Below are 16,420 nucleotides of genomic sequence, written 5' to 3'. Positions count from 1 at the left end.
CTCATCCCAGGAAATGTAACCTGGGTTTGAGAGCATAGGGTCCCTTGGAGAGACAACTTCTGTGGGCTGAGTTTCTGTGCTGTCTCAAGTCCTCCTCCCTGCTTCCCGTCAGAGTATGCTGAGATGGAGGCCGGGAGAGGAAGGCCAGTCCTGGTTGCAGGCAGGATGCTGGCCCTGACTTCAATTCACCCCTCTTATTGGCTACGGCTGTGTCTTCACTGGCAGGTGATTCATTCTGAAGTAGATTTGAAGAGCGAGGAGCATTGAGGACTGTGCAGAGACTGGGGCGAGAAGTCATCGGGAGTTGCCATACATGCTCTGGGGAGAAGGTAGAGCTGTAGGGTGGGAGCAGAGAGGTGGGGTTGTTTGGTGGTTGGTTTCTGTGTATGGGGCCAGGGCCACAGTGGTGTGGAGGTGCTGCTATCTGTGTAGACTCAGGAGCTGTTGCCTGATATATTGGGAAGCATATGAAACTGGGAACTGAACTCAGGACTTCTGTGTGCAAGGCCTTGCTCCCGGGGCAGGGGGAAGAGAGAGAGAGAGAGAGAGAGAGAGAGAGAGAGAGAGAGAGAGAGAGAGAGAGAGAGAGAGAGAAAGGAGAGGGGGGTGGGGAAAGGGAGGGAGAGGGAGATGGAGAGGGAAATGGGAGATATGTTTGTGGGGCACCAGATCCAACACCAACATGCCCGGGAGAAGGCGTCACTGCATCTCAGCTTTTAGTGTTCATGAGAAGGAGGGACAGCCTGAGAGATTCCTGTCTGCAGCCATGGTACTTACTCTCATTCTCTCAATGAGCCCAGATACCCCCAGAAGGCCAGAAATGTGGGAGTGGAAAGTGCAAGGAGAATGATGTGGTGACTGTGGGAATTTATAGAAGCAATCATGTTGCCCGTTCATGCTGTACAGGCAGTTGCATCCTTCCTTCCCGAGTTTCCTTCCCTCAGGCCTTCCCCACAGCCTCTGTGAGGGGATCTGGCCACAGGTCTGTCCTGGAGAAGAGCCAATGTCTTTCTCTCTCTGACAGGACCAGACTCCTCCTGTCCTGGAACCTGCACTGGGTCTTTGTCCAGCCTGGCACATGTCTCCAGGCTCCTGGAGAAAAGGAGGGATGTGAATGGGATCGTGATTATGTCCCCCACACTCAGCCAGTACTGACCTGCTAGTGGACTGGGAACCATCACTCCCAGGAGTGATGCTGCTGGAATCCTTCTCACTTTCCTTGGGGCAGGAGAAGCTGCTGAAAGACCATGCAGCTTGGGGTTTCTGCAGATCTCCAAGGAGGTGCAGCTAAGAGGATGCTGTGTATTTTTCCAAATGTTCCTTTTAGGGAGTCAGAGAGAGGTTCAGGGGGCTGGAACCCGGGTCCCTCCCCAGTACCGTCAGTGCCCTAGAGCACCATTAGGAGTAGCCCAAACTGGGAGTAGCCCCTGAGCATCACTGGGTGTGGCCCCAAAACACACAAACAAAAACCCTCCCCAAACTGCCATTTAGATGTGCGAAAATATCTATTGTTGCCAAAATACAAATGGGAATTTTCTGGGAACTAGAACTTAATTTTTTGCTCTTGGATTTGTTTCACTGTTGGTAATTCAATGCGCCTTATATGGAATCCATCAGAGAGTGTTCTTTCTGTACTAGAAATGGCAATAATTTCATTATTTCTCTCATTTGGGGACTTTATTTCAATTTAGTCATTTATATCTTCATCCGTTGGCTTAACCTCATTCTTGCTTTCTGTTCTGACATCTTCATGACAATGCTATTAAAATGGCTTCTGCTTTCTTTATAATCAATGGTTATGATTAAATTGCTGGCTGAAAGTGTCCAAAAGAAAAAGAGTAGATGGTCCATTCTAAGTCCACTCAAAGGTAGGGGAGGGTGTGGACAGAGAGGGGGAGAGAGAGAGAGAGAGAGAGAGAGAGAGAGAGAGAGAGAGAGAGAGAGAGAGAGAGAGAGAGAAATAGATGAATACAGACAGGCATCAGACAGAGGAACTTTTTTTCCTCAAAAAGCAACGTTCCCTTAATGTCTATAAGGGACATCTGGAAGAAAATGTTTTCAAATCCAAGATCATATCTTGACACTTGGGACTTTGGGGTGTGGGAGGAGGATGCAGGGGGGCTGCTCCATTGCTCTTGACTTGTCCAGAAGCTGTGGGGGGTAGAAACACTGATGAACTGTAGGCACTACCTTCATTTCTGAAGCAGCAGTTATCACCTTCAGATATGCCTATTAAAATGTGTGTATACCAAAGAGACATTGAGAATTTCATTGGATGCTTCTTGGATCACAAAGCCCATTCATTGGCATTGTCAGTCACATCTGAACTAGTTCCTAGCAGTCAACTCCTCTCGCACCTCCCCTTGTGCCTTCTCCTGGAATGACTCATTACCAGAGTGTGTCTTGGAGAGAGCTATAAAGAATTCCACTTCCAGGAAATAGCACCGTTGTTCATGATATCATGCATAGAAGGCCATGTCTAAGTTCATTAGTTCTGCAGCATTGGTACTGGGATTCTAGGAAGAGGGGATGCTGACCCTAAGTCATTGGACCTTGGGGATCAGCCCTTTGCCTTTCTTGAGGACATGGACTGGGGGGAATTCTCTGAGCAGAGATCCGTTGTGGCTTAGCATTGGGGAGGAGTCATTCGTCCTTTCTTTGGAGTTGTTGTGAACCCAAGAGAGCTGCCTTAAGTGTTTGTATGTCAGAGTTGGGAGGTATTGAGGCAGAAACTAATGAATCTGCATGGAGTTTTAGTTGAGTATTTGCAATGAGTTTTACTTTGCTTAAGCAATCACTGCAATAAGCCAGAATAGCTTTCATTTTGATTTTGCAGCTCTTCATAAACCCTATGTTTGCAAATAATATCCTGCAAATAAGAAGATCATTATGCCTATTCACTTGATTAAGTGTTTTGAGGTTGGTTGAAAGTTTGCCAAAGGGTTTTCTAACCTACAAGTCATAAAGGCCGATGCCAGTGATTGTTGTGTTTGATCATGCAACAGAATAACCTGCAGGACTAGTATCGGTGCCCACCCCTCAAACCTTCCCTCCATCCAAGACTGCTATTCTGTGGGTCTTGGGTCTGGAGAAACCTTCTTTCAAAAAAAAAAAGAACAGCCCCCCCCCCCCCCCAAGAAGCTGGCCTAGAAACATACTCTGGCTGCTCTTGATAATTGTGTTTTGTTGCTTTATTTATTTAATGTTTTAATGAAGATAGGTAGTTTTTATTGAAGAAAATTTACTTAGATGTGATAGGAAAGAAAGAAAGGAATACCCGAGAACACAGGTTTCTCCAGAGTGGAAAAGGCAGAAGTGAGGGAGAAAGAGGTATGTGTTTGAGAGAGAATACAGGCTTGAAAAACAAGCATGACTGTTGGCTTATATTTTATCTGCTTCATCACTCTTAGAATTAATTTCACATCTTCTTGGTATCTTGGATATCACTCAGAAGTGATTTAACTCCAGGACTGTTTCTGACTTAGAACTTAGGTGAACCCTAATCCCTGAACTTCACTGGTGAGTGCCTAAGAATTTCTATAAGATATTATTTCCCCCCATGACTGTTGAGACTAAGAATGAACACTCAGGTTTTTCATCAGGTTCCATATTGCTTTACAAAACACTTTTTTGCATCCACCAAAGCTCCATTGATCCCCAAAATCAGGAAATCACCATTCAGGGCCCATTTCAGTATATAAAAAGTTGACAGTTGATTATTTTTAAACCTAAGAACTACTTTCTTGGGCCTAAACAGTCACTATAAGCAGCACTTGTGTCCTTCATCCAAATCATCTTTATGTTCAAATTAATCTTGACATTTAGAGCTCCTTGAACCTGCTTCACAACCTGCCAAACTCAAATGACCTCGAGGTGGCAGAGAGTGGGGGAAGACAGGAAAAGAAGAAAACGGTTTTCATCATGCTCCAGTTTCGCAGAGTGGTAGTAAACCAAAGGTGCAGATTTGAGAATTCAGAGCTGGAATCTGCGGCCTTTATCTCTTGGCTCCCCAGACATCCTCAGCCTCCCCCAGGACTGAGTCAGCAGGAGACCTGGAACTGGGTGGAACTGTCCCTGCTGCATCCAGAACCCTGCTGGCCTAAAGAAGAACAAAGAGGAAGAACAAAGAGGGGACTTCCCCCCAGTGCATACAACTCTCCTGGGCTTAGGGATAGAGCACAGGATCACTGTACCTCTGCCTTTCTTGGGTAGATGCTTGGAGATTTCAGTGTAAGCTAACTTCCAGTCTCTGTTCTGAGTTGTTCAAGGGGAGAACAAGGAGTTTGTTTGATTGGCTAATCTTGTGACAAGCAGTTTACACCCAGGGTAGCTTCCAGTCTTTGCTGCCTGATGCTGGTAGGCCGTTTTTCCCTGTAAGGCAGTGGAAAAAGTTCTGAAAATAAACAACATGGTTGCTTTCTGGGGAGAACATGTGTGGTTAGATGTCAGCTGAAACCACATATGGTGCCCGCATGATAGCAGCATGGGGGTGCAGAGGCCTGGGGTATGGAGGGGATGCCCCTCCTTGTCATGAAGTCCAGAGTCTTGTGTTTCCAGGAAGGAGGGCTCTCACTGTCAGGAGACCCCATTCAGGTGTCAGATCTTGTTAGTAGGTAGAATGTTCCAAAAGATAAGTGACAGGCTCTGGACAAAATCTAACACCTGTGTTTACTTTTTCTATTTTTAATGATCTAGCTGAGATGTGATGAGAGGCCAGTTTTGGGCGTTCACCAGCATGATTCCATATTTGCAGATACTAAATTATTTTTCCACCGGATAAAGTTATGTTTTATTTGTCTTTGGGCTACATCCAGTGGTTCTCAGGGCTTTCTTCTAGCTCTTCCTTCAGGGGTCACTCCTGGAGGGGACCATATGTAGTGGCAGAGGTAGAACCCAAATCAGCTGTATGCAAAGCAAGTGCCTTGTCAAAAGCTGCACTATCTCTTGAGTCCCATAAGTTACATTTTTTTCCTCTGTTAGAATGAGAAATTTACATTTGATGCTCTTTGGAGCTGGGAGATAGTACAACAGTGAGGGTGCCTCACATTTGTCTGAGCCAGGTTTGATTTCTGGCACCATGTGGTCCCCTGAGCATCGTCAGGTACAACCCTGGAGCCCCCCACCCATTGCCACTGGGTGTGGCATCAGCATTGCTGACTGACCCAGATATTCCTGGCACCCCAGGGTTTATGCAGCACCATATCCTCATACCCTTGAGCAGACCCTGGACCTCCTGAGCACTCCTTGGAAAGCCCCCAGGGTGGAAAAAATTAAAAAGATTCATCCTGTTAGCAACAAAATTGCCATACGTGTTGTTATCTTTGTTTTTTGATTTTTTTTAAAGTTGTAGGATCACACCTAGTGTCATATGATGGGGTTGTGCTGCAGGGATCTAACTCAAGGCCCACTCATGCTAGGCATGTTCTTTGCCACTTAAGCCACATTCCCAGCCTCTTACTCTCTATATTTTTAGTGGAGAGATGAAAAAGAACAAATTGGGCCAAAAAACTGAAACAAACAAACACTGTCCTCCCATTGTTGTTCATCGATTTGCTTGAGCGGGCCCAGTAACGTCTCCATTTTTGAGACTTGTTACTGTGTTTGGCATATTCAATACATAACGGGTAGCTTGCCTGCTTTACTCTTGGTAGCTTGCCAGGTTCTCCGAGAGGGGTGGAGGAATCGAACCTGGATCGGCTGGGCTGGCTGCGCGCAAGGCAAATGCCCTACCACTGTGCTATCACTCCAGCCCCAAATTGGGCCAGAAAACATAATAAAAGTAGGACCTAAGGTCTGCCTTTGTTATTTATCAAGTCTGATCAGAAGTGTGGCTGAGTTCCTTCCAGAATATTCCCTGAGGTGGGATCAGCTGTGTGACTTCTTTGTATCTGTATAAGGTACAAGGTGGACCAGTCCCAGACTCTCCTTAAGAGAGAGATAGAGAGAGCTAGAGATAGAGAGGATGTTGTTATTTGCCTTGGTCACCTCTTTATTTGTTAGTCTCTTATTAAATCTGAGCTCTTATTTCAATCTTCTCAAATTCCTTGGCAGTGGCCTTCTGTCTGCTTCATCTCACAAAGCACAGCGTTGATGAATGGAGTAGAATTGTGCCCAAATTGTCAGGAAACTGACTGACCAGAGGTTTTGAGCTGCATCTCTTCATGCAAAGATCCCATAATGGTTATCAGCTCGACCGCCCATGCAGAGGACGGCCTTTGCTTGGCCACCAGTGTACTCATTTTTATTTAACTGTTTGGGGCCTCTGTTCTCTTTGGTAAGGATGTGCTGGGCAAGAGAGAGTCAAGATTCTAGTGGTGGGTTCTTCCAAGAAAGCAATGTGCAGAGCTTTAGGCTGTGTCCCCCCCCATGGTGGGTCCACGGGCCCCTCCTAGGAACCTCTGCTCTTTCTGCACTGTGGTTCATCAGCCCAGGGTTGCTTTGCTCTGGCATTTTGGATCTTTGGAGAAGGAGGTTTCCAATTAGTAGTGGTGATGGCTGTTTAGAAGAGAACTGAAATGTAAACCAGCCAGAGGGAAGGCAGCCTTCTTCACAGACAGGCTGTCTCCTGTCTTTATATTCATCTCTAATGCTAGTCTCAGTATTATGGGACCATGTCTGCCTAGACATTGTGTATTTCTCTCACAAAAATGTGTCAGATGGGAAAGGGGATTGAGGAGCCCGGTTGTTGGTTAAGGTCTCTTGAATGATCTGAGACTCAGAATCTGGAATCTTCGACAGAGGCTTAGTGTCTCAGTAATGGGGACTATAGATTTGGGGAGGTGGGGTAGGGGTGATGGTGAGAGCTTTCATGAGCCCCTCTGGTGCTGTGAATCTTTGTGTGAGTCTGTAGTCAGCGAAGTGGCTAATGCCTGTGCTTTTTAAAACTCCTAGCTGTCTGCTCACTTGTTGCACCACCCTCTGGCTCAGAGGGCATCTTCTGCTCCTCCAGAAAGTCTCAGGTGCTCTGTGGGTACTTTGGTGAGTACACTTGACCCTTCCTACCTCCTTTCATGTTGGGAGAGCGGGGCCACCTTTGCACTGATCATCTGTGGGGATCATGACAGGGGAAAGAGTGAATTCTGAGATCAATCCCCACCCCCTTCAGGTGCCCGAGTTTTTTGGTCTTTTGAGTTTATATACGAAAAATGATAACTCCCCTGGCTGACTGTTGCAGAATTGCATGGATGGTGGGTGGGTGGGTGAGAGATGCTCGAGGGGGGAAGAAGGGAGGGGTAGAGAGTTTTGAAATGGTCCTTTTCTACTCCTCCCAGGGAGGCTGCTCACTGGAGGGGGCCACAGTCTGACCAGGCCATAACTGTTCATTGTCTCTTACTTGTATCTCTGTCCTTATTCCTGGCCTACAGTCATGGCTCAATGAGTGTTTCTTATGCTTGAAATGGAGGGAGAAGACTCTCTCTTGTGATGTTGTTGTGGACCCTAGTGCTGCTTTGTGCTGTATGAGAGATGGGTTTGCCAGGTGCCCAGGCTTTAGTGGGTTGGACCTACAATCTTGCCATGGGCTCACACCACAGGTGTGATCCTCAATTGCCAACTCCTCAGAACCATATGGAAGGTTGAGCGGGGGTGTGGTCAAGCAAGCCCCCAGTCTCACCCCTTTCTGATTTGCATATGACTTGATGGGTTCCACCAGTTTTTAAGGGCACCATATGACCCTAAAACACTGAATGGGGCTAGATGACCTCACTACTGTTCCTGCTCAGGGCACAGGGAGAGGAATACTGGCCCAAAACTCATGGCATTTTGGTGGCTCTGTAACACTCTGGGTTATAGCCACATCTTCACTAGTCACTGGGGTAGAGTTTGAGAAATACATCCTTAGGTGTTTTTGTCCTTTTGGCAACAGCTAGAGTGCGATGACAGAAAGGGAGATGGTGGGTTCTGCTCCTCACCAATGCTTTGTTCCAGCTTTTATAGATCTCAGGATTTGTTTCTATTGGGGATTAGCGAATCCCTTTCTTTGTTTAAATATGCTTTAATTACCCTAGTTCTGCTAATAAGGTACTGTGATTGCTCACTATGCCGTGTAAGATTCAATGTACCTGGCTTCTTAGGCATCAGGAGAGTTTATTCTATTTATTTACTTTTTTTTGGGAGGGGGGGGCGCACATTCTGCTGTGCTCAGGGGCTTACTCCTGACTCTGTAATTAGGAATCACTCCTGGTAGAGCTTGAGGGACCATATGGGGTGCCAGGGATTGAACCCAGGTCAACTCATACAAGGCAAGTGCCCTGCCAGCTGTACTATGGCTTTGGCTCCAGGTAAGTTTATTTACACTGGACTCAGCAGGGTCCAAAAAGTTCTTCAAAAGGAACTCATAGTCTTTAAACTATGCATTTAATTTAATAAAGAGAAGCTCAGAGTGACTGAGGGCTGGCATGTGAATGGAAGGAATGGAAGAATGAAGGCATATTTTAATTTTTATTTATTTTCTTTTAGTGGTAGCTCAGCGGGTAGGGAGTTTGCCTTGCACGCGGTTGACCCAGGTTTCATTCCTCCATCCCTCTTGGAGAGCCCGGCAAGCTACCGAGAGTATCCCACCCGCATGGCAGAGCCTGGAAAGCTCCCAGATATGCCCAAAACAGTATCAACAATCCTCACAATGTAGACATTACTGGTGCCCGCTGGAGCAAATCGATGAACAATGGGAGGACAGTGCTACAGTTTTTTAGTGGTGGTGGAGCATGTCGGGATACACCCAGTTGCGCTCAGGAGCTACTCCTCACTCTGTGCTCAGGTATCACTACTGGCAGTGTTCAAAGGAACATATGCAGTGCTGATGATCAAGCCAGGATTGGACGCATGGAAAACCAGTGCCTTAACCCCTTTAAAAATATATTTATTTTGTTTTGGGGCCACACCTGATGATGCTCAAGGGTTATTCCTGGCTCTTCACTCAGGAATGAGTCCTGGTGATGCTCAGGGGCCTATATAGAATGCTGGGGATTGAACCCTGGTCAGCTATATGCAAAGCAAATGCCCTCCTGCTATATTAGTCTGGCTCCTAAAGGATACTTTATTTATTTTTAGTTTGGGGATTTTTTGGAGGGACACACCCAGTGGCGCTCAGAGCTTATTCCTGTCTCTGTGGTCAGGGATCACTCCTGGAGGTGTTCAGTGGGGGCCCATGTGATCAAGACAGGAGCCCTCCCCACTATACTCTATCCCTTCTTCTTAAATATTTTTGGTAGAACCCTCTCACTCCTGTGTCCTTGGAACTGAAGACACCTTATTCTTTTTAATTTTTTAAAACATTTTAGCATTTATTGAGATAATAATAATAAACATATGATTTTTTTTTGCTTTTTGGATCACACCCAGCGATGCTCAGGGGTTACTCCTGGTTCATGCACTCAGGAATTGCTCCTGGCGGTGCTCAGGGGACCATATGGGGTGCTGGAAATCGAACCTGTGTCGGCCATGTTGGCTGTGTGCAAGGCAAATGCCCTACCCGCTGTGCTATCGCTCCAGCCCCAACATATGATATTTTTATGTTAAGGGGTTTACCTTTACAATTTTATAAACTTTTTAAATTGAATCATTTGACTTGTGGGACCCCAGGAGACCCCTTCTAGTGATTCTTGGCTGACTGAGCCAGTGATTCAATGCAAGGACCCAAAGATGTGGCACTAATGGGGTTCTCTGAGATAGACCCTTACCAAGCTGTTCATGATCAGATTTCAGTCATGCAGTGTTCCAACACCCATCCCTCCACCAGTGTACATTTCCCAGCATCAGTGTTCCCAGTTTCCTTTCCATCACCCCCTTAGCCCCCTCCAAACCTGCCTCTATGAAAGTTGCGTTTCTTCTTCCCTCCCTCCCCCTGCCCCCTGTCCTCTCGCTCTCCTTTTGGGCATTGTGGTTTGCAATAATACTGAAAGATTATCAGTATCCATTTACCTACTTTTAACACTCAGTTCTTGTCCACCGTGTTGATTCCTAACTATTATTGTCATACTGGTCTCTTCTCTATCTTACACACACACACACATGCACACACACACACACATATACACACACACACATATATATATATATATATATATTTCTTTTTGGTTCACACCCGGTGATGCACAGGGGTTACTCCTAGATTAGCACTCAGGAATTACTCCTGGAGGTGCTTGGGGGACCATATGGGATGCTGGGAATTGAACCTGGGTTTGTCGCATGCAAGGCAAATGCCCTACCTGCTGTACTATCATTCAGCCCCCTCTACTATATATTTTTATATACCACAAATGAATGCAGTCATTTTGTATCTGTCTCTCTCCTTCTGATTCATTTTACTCAGCATGAAACTCTCCATGTCCATCCATTTATAGGCAAATTTCATGACTTAATTTTTCCTAACAGCTACATAGTATTCCAGTATGTAGATGTGCCATGTTTTTTTTTTTTTCATTCGTTTGTTCTTGGACTCAGGTTGTTTCCAGATTCTGGCTATTGTGAATAGTGCTGCAATGAACATAGGAATAAAGGTGGTATTTCTCCTGTATGGTTTTGGCCCCCAGAATATATTCTCAGAAGTGGTATTGCTGGGTCAAATGGGATCTCAATTTCTAGTTTTTTGAGAAATGCCCATATTGTTTTCCAAAACCAATTTGCATCTCCCTGATGATTAGTGACAAAGAGCATTTTTCTCATGTGCCTTTTGGCCATTCAAATCTCTTCTTTGAGATAGCTACTGTTCACTGCTTTGCCCCATTTTTTGATGGGGTTGGATGTTTTTGTGCCAGTCAGCATTTCCAGCAGCAATGAAGGAGAGTCCTTTTTTCATCTGTGTGAGCAGTGGTCGCTCTTGTTCTTTTGGATAGGTACCAGTCTCTGTGGTATGAGATAATATCTTATTGTTGTTTTGATTTGTATCTCCTTGATGATTAGTGATGAAGAGCATTTTTTTTCATGCGTCTTTTGGCCATTCTTCTTTGAAAAAGTTCCTGTTCATTTCTTTGCCCAATTTTTTGGTGGGGTTGGATGGTTTTTTCTTGTTCAAGCAATGCCTTGTATATCTTTTATACCACCCCTTGTCAAAAGGGTATTGGGTGAATAACCTCTCCTATTCCATATGCTGTCTTTGTGTCTTGGTCACTGATTGTTTTGAGGTGCAGAAGCTTCTTAGTTTAATGTAATCCCATTTGTTTATCTTTGCTTCCACTAGCTTGGTTAATGGTGTTCGTTAAATCTTTAGCTTCAATATTGTGGAGGGTTTTGCCTACATTTTCTTCCATGTACCTTATGGATTTGGGGAAGACACCTTATTCTAATTATCCTCTGATTTCTAGAGGGGAAATGGGGCAAAGAAATGAACAGAAACTTTTTCAATGGTGTTAGGGAAGGAATTACCTTGCTCTTGGTCATTGAAGCAGCCAGAGGCCAGCCCTGTCCTTGAGTTTGTAGCTGAACCGGATATCCTTGACTTCTATTGATTCTTGGCTGACTGATTCAGTGATTCAGTGCCAGGGCCCAAGGATATGACACTGTGAGAGTCCTGTGGTTCTGGGGTCCTTGGGCCACCCCAGTATTGCTCAGAGCACCACCTGGGCAGATACCCATAATGTTTGTAACTTTGTGTAGTGCTGAGGAGTAAATTGGGTTTCCAACATGTCAGGGGACCACCTTAACCCCTGTAATCTCTCTCCCACTCCTGGCAGATGCTTTCCTTATACCCAGAGATCCCACCCCTTTCCTTCTGTCTCCCTCCTAATTGTTCATCAAACATATATTTGTCATGAATTTCCTTTCATCCTTCCTCCCCCATAAGCAAGCTGAGAGGCCTCCCTCTTGTTGAGATGATGAGGGTGGCAGGAGGCATTGAGGGAAACCCACCCTGATCCACATGCCTGGTAGGCCAGGAGCTTCTCTGAGGGAGGGGAATAGGAGACAGACCCTGAAAAGGGGGAACTCAATCCTCACAGCACTCTACACTTGTGCCTTTCAGGTCTGCCTCCTGAGAGTGCTGAGCACTTTTTTTTGGGTCTCTGTTCTTAGAAATAGTAATGGAGGAAAAATGTCAGTGAACAGACAGATGCCAGAGGCTGGCGTCCATGGTGGGCTGAGTTTTTGTAGGGTGCATGTGACTCCCACTCCCCTGCAGAGCTGCAGCCTCTGCCAAGCTGCTCCATGCCATCCCTGTCACCTTGCCTGACCCCTACTCCCTTTCAGGCAGTGCAGCTCCCAATGCTTCTTGCTCCCCTGCTCCCACCTGGGTGTTCTACCTACTCAGTATCCTGCCCTCCAGCCCCCAATACAGATGCAAGTGGCAGCTGGGCCACCCCCTGGGCTCCAGCTGGAACCCTGGGAATGACCCTTTCCCTGCTCCTCGTGACCCAGATGGCTGCTAAATCAACTCTTCTCCTTTTTGATTCATGGCTGCCCCCAGCATTGGTTAAGATGAGTTTAACTTACCAGTTTTTTCTAAAGTGTAAGACCATCTCATAAGATCTGATATTGTCAGAAACTATTATTGGGGTTGTGGAGATGGCTTAGAAGGCTGGAACAGCTGCTTTGCTCATGGGAACCTCACAAGTTTGTTCCCTGGTACTGCAAGGCCCCTCAAACAATGCTGAGAGTCTGCCCTCTAGAACACACACGCACAGACACACAGACACATACACACACACCACCACCACCACCACCATCAAAGGAGAATACTCTTCTATGTGGTATTTTTGAATTCTTCCATAAAACAGTTCTAGCCTAACAACCTGGTACAATGACATCTTCCTGTGATAGAAGGATCTGGAAGGAAAGCAGTAGATATACTCATTGAATGAATTCAAAGCCATGAATTAATTTCAGTTTTCTTTTTCATTTATTTACAAAGCAGGTAGGTTTAAGTAGCTCAGTTAAGAGTTAAAGAGGAGGGGCTGGAGGGCTGGAAAGATAGTACAGAGTTTAAGGCATTTATTTGCCTTACATCTGGCCAACTTTGGTTTGATGCCTGGTACCACATCTGGTACCCTGAGTACACAACAAGATATTGACCCTGAGTATCTCTGGGTGTGGCCCCAAACAAAAACCAAAAGAACAAAAAAAGATTTAAAAGTGATGTTTTGCCAGCAAGAATAGCCTAACTATGTACAAAAATAACAAATGACACAGAGAAGCAGCTGGGGTCTATCACATATCCCAGAGTGAGAGCAGTCGGGGACAATGAGCCCAGGATCCTGGGTCTTAGGGAACTCTGTCCAGGGGTGGCTGGCTCTCCAGGCTTTGGGTATTTGCAAGAGGCAGATCTGTTTGTTAACTGTCTCCAGCAAGGAGGGCACTGGGGGTCCAGCATGTTTCTCTTGGATCAGCTGTCATTTTGCTTAGGAGCTGGACCCATAGCCACGTAGAGATTTCACTCTGTTCTCTGTATTTTCCATTTCCTCAAGACTGACTGTAGTTAATAGGATCACACACTTCCCCTCTCTGTTCCCCATGGAGGTAGGGGAAGTAAGCTCTTCCCTGGCAGAGGTGGATGCTGCCTGGCTTGTGAGTTAGAGGCCCTCCTCATTCAAGGGCCCACTGCTGGGAACTGTGGCTGGGGAGCAAGGGGTGCGGTGTGTCATCCCGAGCATGTATTCTATTTGTTTGCTCATTTGGGCGCCACACCCAGTGATGCTCAAGGGTTACTCCTGGCTCTGAACTCAAAAATGATTCCTGGCAGCGCTTGTGGGACCAGATGGGATGCCAGGGATTGAACTGGGGTCAGCCTTGTGCTAGGCAAGTGCCCTACCCTCTGTGATATCATTCTAGCCCAAGCATGTATTCTAGAATGTACTAGTTTCTGTGTGATTCCCTGATGTAGTGTTGGTCAAAGCCTTGCAGACCTCTTTGTGGCTTGAATCCTGTTCGTAGACATTCCACAAGGCAAGGATCAAGCCAATGATGGAATGTAAACTCTACTATCTGTGCCAAAGACATCTTGGAGTAACTGCACTTTCTCTTTCCAAATGGTGTTTATCTCCACCAGATGTTTGAGGACAGGTGAAAATTGGAGCCAGAGACTCAATGACCAAGTAACTGATAAATAACTTTGTGCAGTACCCCCTCCTCCTTTTATTCCAGTGAGAGCTTTTGGGCTCTACTGTATTTTTGATTGAGTCATGGTCTATGGTGTTTCCATAGTGACTGTTGTCATTTTGGTCATCCAACTTTTTGGAGAAATGCTTTGTCCAGTCCTTTTTTTGTTGTATTCATTTTGTTTATTTTATTTTTATCTTAAAATTTGAGATTAACTTTTGTAATCTCAATTTTTAATTTTTTTATTTAATCACTGTGAGATACAATTACAAAGTTGTTTATGATTTGGGTTCAGTCATATAATGTTCCAACACCCAGTCCTTTCACTACTCTATATTTCCCACAACCAATGTCCTCCGTTTTCCCCACCCTGTACCCTCTAACTCCTGCCTGCATCTATGGCACTCTGTGAAAGGCACATTTCTTCATTGTATCTGTCTCTGTCTCTGTTTCTCTCTCTCTCTCTCTCTCAAATGCCCAGTCCACTTACATGGCATATGTCATTGAATAGTTCCCAGAGCTATTCAACATGCAAGAAATGACGAGTGCTCCTTCTACTCCCCACCACAGCCTTCGAGGAAAGAATTTCAGCATGAACAACACATATATAATGTTGGAAGATACATGTTAAATTCATGAAGAGGTCATGAGAAGTCAAATGCTATGGCAAGACATTCTTATACTATATTAGCTCATTGGGCAGCATTTTCTGAGTGTCTATTATATATCAGATGCACTAAGTGAGGCCCCTGTGAACCATTGGTGAATAAAACAAAGATAATGTTGCCTGTGGAGAACTTCATATTCTGGAAGAAGAAGATCATTCGTTAATTTAAAAATAAAATAATGTGCTGGAGGGATAGTACAGGAGATGGGGCTCTTGACTTGCTTATAGTTGTGCTCTGGCAATCTTTGTTTGAATCCCTGGCACCACAATGGTACCCTGAGAAATGCTAGGTTGTGCCCCAACAAAAGCAAAAATACATCAAATAAGAAGGCTGGAGATGTAGCTCAAGTGGTAGATCTCATGTGTTGGCTTTGATTTCTTGGTACTGAGTGACCCCCAAGCACTGCCCAAGTGGTTCTCATTGCAATAATAGAATAATAAGAAGAAGAATGCTAAGGAATGATCAAAGTTAGGTCAGTGGGGCAGGGATAAAATCATGAAGTGGCTTCCAGTGGTAAATCAGCTACGAATGGAAGTCTCAGTAAGAAGGCAGCATTGGAACAGAAACTCAATGATCAAGAACATCTGGGGAAGAGTATATCTGACCACAGGATTAAAAAAATTATTTTTATTAAGTTGTTCACAGTAACTTATTAAATTTAATATTCCAACACCAATCCCACCACCATTACACCCTCCCACCACCATATTTTGAATGTTTCCACCCTGACCCCCAAAGCCTGCCCTCAAAGCAGGACATAATTTATTTCGTATTGCTTGTTATGAATAATCTGCTAAAAATTATCTAAAAAATGTTTTCTCAGAGGAAAGTATGTGATGATTTCTGTACTTCACCCTAGAGCCATTAAGCCCTTGAATAAGAGATTACTAACATGTTGTTAAAGGTTTAGTCTTTTATGCTAATAGGTATATGTATATATGCACACACACATATAGATATAACCTATTCCCGAGATTTGTTGCCTTCTACTTTACACCCCATCAAATATGGTGTGTTATTCTTGGTGCATCAGTGGTGTAGAGTATGTAACTGGCTTCCTGGGTTTCCATTTGTGTTGACAAGTGTTAAATGATGGTAGCTGGAGTTTGTACTTGGCATAAATGCCTGGTCTCAACCATCTCTGAAGCAGTGGTCAGAGACTCGTGGTCTGAGCTCAGAGGTGACTGTGTCCTGGCCTTAGTGAATGACAGTCTACTTTTGCTGTGTGGGGAGAAAATGCATTTAGGAAGCCATTTGGATCTGTCCAGATGGCACTAGCCTTTGCCTAAACTTTGAAGTAGGTTCATGAGCCAGTGAAGTCAGAAAACCCTGTTTGGTGTTAGGGGAAAAGCAAGTCTCTGGGACAAAAATGTGCTTTGTAACTTTTTGAGTTTGGAGAGTAGCATTTGACAAAGGGTGTTGATGCTTCATCTGTTATAGTGGAGATGTCTCTTGAGTCTGCTGAGTGCCAGCCTCTGTGCTAGACCTTATCATGGGGGACAGTTGCCCTGGGTTCTGTCTCCAGGGATCTCATACCTCTGTGAGGCCACTGGGCATGCCTGACCCAACACACAACAAAGGGCTGCCATTCTCAGCTGTGGGTGACATGGGAGTGATCCAAGAGGTCAGAGGTGAAATTATTTCAGTATTCTAGAGAAGGAAGTGAGTTATTTTGCAGCAGGTGACTTGCTCTCCTTGAGAGGTGACTGCTCAGTGATGCAGTTGGA

General features: G+C 45.2%; 1 protein-coding gene across 2 annotated transcripts in view; it reads left to right on the top strand.

The window, feature by feature from the left end:
- TGFB2 (transforming growth factor beta 2) overlaps window positions 1-16,420 on the top strand; it is a 77,857-nt gene that overhangs the window by 11,091 nt on the left and 50,346 nt on the right. Inside the window, exon 2 of one of the 2 annotated variants that reach the window (XM_056110734.1) lies at window positions 6,892-6,978. The exons of the other annotated variant lie outside the window; for it this stretch is intronic. Coding sequence (XP_055966709.1) covers window positions 6,892-6,978 — 87 coding nt within the window. The remainder of the gene's footprint in view (window positions 1-6,891; window positions 6,979-16,420) is intronic. 2 annotated transcript variants of the gene reach the window in all.

The sequence above is a fragment of the Sorex fumeus genome, unplaced genomic scaffold (genome assembly GCF_029834395.1).
Source record: "Sorex fumeus unplaced genomic scaffold, SorFum_2.1 ptg000010l, whole genome shotgun sequence".
In the NCBI taxonomy this organism is placed as follows: domain Eukaryota; kingdom Metazoa; phylum Chordata; class Mammalia; order Eulipotyphla; family Soricidae; genus Sorex; species Sorex fumeus.
This window is presented reverse-complemented; position numbering and strand designations above follow the sequence as displayed.